Raw genomic sequence first — 6923 nt, forward strand, 5'->3', positions numbered from 1 at the left:
GCCATCCTGCTGTAGCTGCTTTTGCTGTTTTACAGAAGAGTTTTGACTGGTCTCTCATATCTTGAAGCTATTAGATAATGATCCCTTGTTGAACCATTCACGCTTGTGAGGACCGAGTGCCACGCTGTGAATCAGCAGCAGACCAAGCCATATGTTAGCCTGATCTTGTAAAGCTGGGCAGCCTGAGCACCCCGGTGAGGCTTAGCTTCTCTGTCCCTTGGGTTCATGTTTCCAAGCTATTTAATATGCAAACCTAAGCCTGTGGCACTGTAACATTTACTAGATTGCTGGAGAGCTCTATTTTGAAGGATGATGACCTATACCTGTAGACAGAGCTGCATAAAACTGGTGTATCAAGACCCAGTTCTTTGTCCTGTGGCTGGTTTCAAAGGTAAACGTGTTCCCTAGTTCTGGAAAGATGAGGCTGCAGCTGCTTCATGGACCTCCTCCTTCAACCACCTTCCTGCTTTTTTTTCCTCATTTATGAGGCATTAAGCTTTCCCAGATGTAAGCCAGATTTTATTACGTGTCATTCTGCACGTACAGCGTGCATGGATAAATACCTTTACCAGTGTCTTGCTTGTTTGCGTGAAGAAGCCTTTGGCAGTTCTGTGTGCTGGTTACTTGCGGAGTTTTTAAAATGCCATCTTTAGCTGGAGCAGGAAAGTAGCTTTGCAGAAGCTTCATTACATTGGGATTGGAACTGGACATGCTGGAATAGCTCTCTGTCTTTAGAAGTTAATTTATAGCTCAACTTAATCCTTTACATGACCTCAAATCTGGAGTCTGTTAGATGACTGTCTATAGAAATTTCTTCTGACTTTAATCTATTAACCCTCAGAGTTTATTTTGGAAAAATACATAAAGAAACCCTAAAAAGGGATGAACTGCATCACTGGTAAATGGTTGACAGCATGGAGTTTTTGTTACAAATGGGTTACAGAAAAATCGTTCTCTCTTCTGACAATATGAACAGCTTGGTGAATAAAGGTGATAATGAAGAAGGTGGAATCAACCCAGAAAAATCACATGCCTTTTCTTTGGCACTAGATTAGAAAATAACAGTTGGATACTTTCTTGCTGACTTACTTGAAATCAGGGTGAGGTGCTGAAATAACTTGACAATTAAACAATGCTTTTTAATCTGTTGGGTTTTTTTCATTTCTGGTAGATTAATGGTAGATGCAAGACTCCAATTCCATTACCTTCTCTATGTGAACTGGTGAACATTTATAAAAATATTTTCCTGTGCATGCCAGCCAAGGTTAAAAAAGAACCAAATAGTCAGCAGATCTGTAATCATAACTGATTGCTTGATACCTGTTTGCATACAGTCCTTTCTTCCTTCCTTGTAGTATACTTTTTTACATTAATGCTGCAGTGATGTTTTCCCTGCTGAGTAAAATCATCTAATGAAAATGAATCTATTTGCGAGGCCAAATACTGGTTGATTTTGCCTTAATTTAAAATACTTGGGATTTCTGTTCAGGTTTTTAATGGGTTTCTGCCTGATACATCATCTGGTCAATAGCTCTCCCACTGCAGAAATGCTTGATGAATTTTGAAATGTCAAAGTAATGTGGAAGAGATACGAGCAGGCAGTCAGGATTGTGTAGTAGCTTTTCTCTTGCTGTGGTATACTGAATTTCAGTCACTTCAGGATAAAAGTGAGTGCTGCTGTATTTCATGGGAAAATGTCTTGGAAATAGATTAAAACCTGTTAAAATAATTTGCCTGGATTTAGTGGATCTGTCAATTGATGCAATGCAAATAACTTCTAAGTCTTGAGACTGATTAGTACCGGGGGATGCGGGGGGAGAAGGCTGCTTAGGAAGAATTGGGAGGAGGATTAAACCAAACTTTCCCAGATCAGTATGCTTAGCAATGCAGCATTACCACTAGGTCAGCAGAGCACTGCGTGCTTCCTGTTCCTTGTGCAACGTGGCTGTTTCACTTTGCTGACTACATTTGATTTGTTTACAACTGCTGGGGGATGTGTTGTGTATGTTTGGTTGTTAGTTGTTGGCGGTTTTTTTCCCTAGTGATACAATGAATGATTTTGTATGTCTAATGGGAAAGAAAAAAGTCTGGCAGAGGTTGAGAGGGAGGATGAAGGACCCAGGATTAAGTGTACTGTGTCCAGTTTTGGGCTCTGCAGTTCAAGAAGGACAAGGAGCTACTGGAGACAGTCCAGTGCAGAGCCACTGACATGATGAGGGGACTGGAGCATGTCCCATAGGAGAAAAGGTGCTGAGTTTTTTCAGCCTAGAGAAGAGGGGACTGAGGGGGAATCTCATTAATGCTTATAAATATCTGAAGAGTAGGTGTCAGGAGGATGGGACCAGGCTCTTCTCGGTTGCGCCCAGCAACAGGACAAGGGCCAATGGTCACAAAGTAGTGCATAGGAGGTTCAACTTAAACATAAGGAAAAACTTATTTACTGTGAGGATGACAAAGCACTGAACAGGCTGCCCAGAGAGGCTGAGGAGTCTCCTTCTCTGGAAACATTTAAAACCTGCCTGAAAGTGATCTTCTTTAGGTGATCCTGCTCTGGCAGGTGGGTTGGACTGGATGATTAACTCTTCCACACGGGCAGGGATTGAGTAACAAGTTTGTTTGTGGTATTCTGACACAAAGAACTAAGCCTGTTAAAGAAAAATGTGACCTATTGGCATCAGTGGGATAGCAGTGTTGTGTGGAACTGTTATCCCAAAATCAACCCAAAATCCTGAATAAATTTTATGTCAGGCACTTCTATCAATATGTTGTGTAACTGGAGTAGCATGCTGTGCATGTCTGCTTGGGGTCCATATGTGACTGTTGTCACCTGATCACATACTTGAGCTGATGCTGTTAACTTACACCCCTTTGAGACCCTCAGGATTTCTCTGTTCTCCAAGTATCCTGTCACGTACTGGAGACTGCTCCTGGGAAGTGGTGATCACTGGAAGATGCTTCTTCCACACCTCTCTGCATTGCCTATCCTCAAACTGCCCCACACAGATTATGCTCTTTGTTATTCTTTGGATATTGGGTGAGGAAATTGAGGATGTGGTAGTCTTTAAAAAATAAACTGGTAGAAGGTTTGAGGAAGGGTAGCACTAAGGAATGGGATGCCTTTGGTGTGAGCCCATTATTCTGAAGCATCTTTTAGTGTTAGCAAGTTTAAGACAGAAGCATTTATTTTCCAAATTCAGAACAAACAACACAGTTGCAGACTTTGCAGGAATAAGTGAACCAAAGCAAAAAGAGAAAAAAAGAAAAAAAAAAAAAAGCGGCATGTTTCTGACACTCAGTTTATTTCAGAAGATTTCTCTCGCCCTGTCCCACTGTACTGCTGACGGGCGGCATCACAGTTGTTGTGTCAGGACTTTGCCTTCTTGCAGTTCCTACTCAGCTCTTATCTTTGAGGTTGTGTTTATGAGAAAGATCCTAGGTCTTAGAACCTCTGCTTCTTTTTGTGATCTTAAATTCGTCTTTGGACTCCACCCACGTGCATACAAACCAACCAACCCTTTTTATGTTACCAGTCCACACAGAGGGACTCTCGTCCTTCCTGTCATCAAGTCATTGCTTGCTGACTCCCTCTTTGAAGGTGGCGGAGTCTCTCAGTTGTTCTTAGAGGCTGGGTGCAAATAGTTAAGGCTCCTTTGTATCCTTGCCTGAGCCTTTAACAAGGTTTCCTGATTTATTATAAAGCATGGCATCCTTTTCCATCCACTGGCTTGGGAAATACTTAAATGCCAAGTGTTTGCTTGTTTAAAGCTTTTTCATGTTAAAAACTGAACAGTCTGCATAACCAACCTGCAAATCCTATGTGAATCCTTGACATTAGTGGTGTATGGAAGTGTAATGCTCACTACTAATTGGTATGAGACAGGAAACACCCACCTCTGTGAGGTGAGAATAGTCATGGGGTGCACATGAGTTTAGATTCAGATTAACTCAATTCTGAGCCTTTGTTTGCACATTGGAAAGGCTCTGCTCTGCCATCTCCAGCCATGTGTATTATCACCGCAGTGTTTTAAGTTGCTCAGAATTAGCTTGCCCATCTTTTTCTGCCATGTGTTCGTATACAGCTGCTGTTACCTACGCTGTGGCTACGTCTCTGTTCTTCCTGAGCACTTGAGCATATTTAAGGCTCTGGCTCAGTGTTTGGGCCTTGCTGTCCGTGTCAGCCCTCCTTCCTGGCACGCCAAGGTGGTGCAGAAGCACCAGGCTGGAGTGCAATATGTCAGAGGTGGCATCAGGCCAAAGTAAAGGGAGTTTCTGAATCTCTGGCTCATACAGTTAACTGTGCCGTGCTTTGCGTGCTCAGGACGACACAGGAGAGTGTGCTAACTTTGTTTTAATGGTTTTCTGTACCAGCCCCACCATAAAGAGTGCTATTAAAGCAGTTCAGAAATTGAACTGAGTTTTACAAGTTCTCTATGGCCTTATGTATTTTGAGAGAGGAATAGATTATGTTAAGATTTAAAATGAAATTAAATGAAGAGTTTTCTGCATTACTGAGGAAAAGAAGGATCTGACAGGGGTTAAGACAGATCCCAGTTTCCCCATTATTAGTTGTAAGTAATGGTTAACAAACCAGGAACAGAGGAGCTGATATACTGTTCTTAGGGATACACTGAGTAAAGATTGACATAATCAAATACTTGTCTGTGGTTTTTTTTTCCAGCTGTCAAGCAAAATTATAGAACCTCCCTACAAGTCTTGTCTTTGCATAAGCACATCTTAAGGATGGGGTACTTTGATTGGCCAGTTTAGCCATGAGAATACAGAATCGTGTGCTGTTTTGTACTCCAGTGTCAACGTAAAGCACTGCAATTACACCAGTACATTCCCTGAGTGTAAACACATTATGTAAAGCCATATCTACTGGTTCTCTTTATTGCTGTAGATTTTGGGGAAAGGTGATTAAACAATATTAAATATTCTTATAAGTGGTGTGACCACTTACTTGTTTGAGGTTGTTCTTTTATCCTGGGAAGTGGAAGGGAACCCAGACTCAAACCTAAACCCCCAATCCTACCTCTGTTCAGAGTAGTTAAGCAAACTGTGTGTTGATTAGGTCTGAAGTGTACCTGTTATTACTGCTGCTCTCCCCAGATATTTTGGGACTGGTTGTTTACATAGAACTGAATGTTGATGTAAGTAGTTGCAGATTCAGTGAAGAACCTGGTAACAAAGAAGTAGTGACAGCAGAGCTAAAGATCCTTCATTATTTCTATTAACATTCATTCTTTTCTTTGTAGAATGAAATGTGTCTTGCCACACAACAGCTTTCGAAGCAGCTCCTTGCCTATGAAAAGCAGGTACGTTCATAGAATCACTGAGGTTGGAAAAGGCCTCCAAGATCATCAAGTCCAACCGTCACCCCAACACCACTGTGCCCACTAAACCTTGTCCCCAGGTGCCACATCTACACATTTTTTTAATATACTGCTGGCCCATGTTCAGTCGCCTGTCCACCAACACCCCCAGGTCCTTCTCTGCACAGCAGGTTTCCAGCCACTCATCCCCAAGCCTGTAGCGCTGCATGGGGTTGTTGTGACACAAGTGCAGAACCCGGCACTTGGCCTTGTTGAAGCTCATACAGTTGGCCCCTACCCATCAATTCAGCCTGTCCAGGTGCCTCTGCAGAGCCTTCCTACCCTCAGGCAGATCAACACTCTCTCCCAACTTAGTGTCATCTGCAGACTTGCTGAGGGAGCACTCAATCCCCTCATCCAGATCATTGATAAAAATATTAAACAAGACTGGCCCCATATGTTCAACATATGCCTTTGATTTCTTTTCAGCATCAGCACTTGCAAAGAAGTCTGTCTAAGTAGTGTGGTTTCCAGAAGTGCTTAGGGCATTGGCTTTACTTGGTTTCATGTGAGGGCTGTTGGAAAGTTCCTCAGCGTGTCAAGGGAGTTAGGACATTTCTGAGAATCTGAAAATAATTGTAAAATGTGAGTTAATAACTTATGAAGATGCAAACCAGTTTGTTCCTATTGTATGACTGTGGCTTTAAAATGAGTATAATAAGCATTAATTAAATGTTGTCAAAACTCCACTCATTTAAAACAAGAGGGGCAGGGCAAAAGAGTATGTATGAATGAGTTACTATGTTTCCATGTAGTTTTATTTTTTATTGCATTTTGTAGGAGTATTCATTACCTTTGTAGTAAAACACGTTGTATTTTGTACTCACCTTTATTGATTTATGGACCAAATGTCTGTTTCTCTTTCCAGCATTTTGCCTTAGGTAAAGGAGATGAAGAAGTGATATCCACCCTTCATTACTTTTCAAAAGTTGTAGATGAGGTAATTTGAATTGTCAATATTCTGTTTTGACATTATTAGGATATTGGTGGGTTTTCTTTTGGTCTTTGTCCTTTTGATTCTGAGCCTGTCCACTGAAGGCTGGATTGTGCCTGGGTTTTACTGAATCATTGAACTGGGGGGTGGGGGACAGGTATAATCTCACCTTTTTGTAATGGTTAGAGCTGTTTCTGTGGCTTCATCCCACATGCTGTCTTCAGAGCAAAGCTGGACTTCCTAAATAGGGGAATTAGAGAAAAGACTGAAACAGGATGTTTCATTTAGGCTGGTGCCATTTTTAATTTATTTAAAATTGACATCTGCAGTTTTAAGCTTTAAACACTGCAGTTTGAGCCAAAACCTGCCAGGGATAGATGCAGGGCAGCTGCCAATGAGTAAAGTTGCAGTGTAATTGCTGTGAGATGGGGCAGAATCCAGAAATGGTCGCTGAAGGCGGGTTAGGTACTACAGCTGTGCGGTCTAAATGCTTCTGCTCTCTGTAGGTTGCTGCTGAGATCTGAGAGTCTTTCTAAATGCTTGTGGTAGACCTGCCCATGTAACATTTCAATATAATCTTAGTATCTAGGTCCCTATTGCTTAAGTATTGTTTGTCA

At 41.8% G+C, this 6923-nt stretch overlaps 1 protein-coding gene across 1 annotated transcript in view; it reads left to right on the plus strand.

The window, feature by feature from the left end:
• APPL2 (adaptor protein, phosphotyrosine interaction, PH domain and leucine zipper containing 2) overlaps positions 1–6923 on the plus strand; it is a gene marked incomplete at its 5' end in the record, with an annotated part of 32934 nt that overhangs the window by 5623 nt on the left and 20388 nt on the right. The window contains 2 exons of the mRNA XM_010192320.1: positions 5256–5315; positions 6241–6312. Of these exons, the coding sequence (XP_010190622.1) occupies positions 5256–5315; positions 6241–6312 (132 nt within the window). The remainder of the gene's footprint in view (positions 1–5255; positions 5316–6240; positions 6313–6923) is intronic.

This window comes from Mesitornis unicolor, unplaced genomic scaffold (assembly GCF_000695765.1).
Source record: "Mesitornis unicolor isolate BGI_N332 unplaced genomic scaffold, ASM69576v1 scaffold8149, whole genome shotgun sequence".
Classification (NCBI taxonomy): Eukaryota; Metazoa; Chordata; class Aves; order Mesitornithiformes; family Mesitornithidae; genus Mesitornis; species Mesitornis unicolor.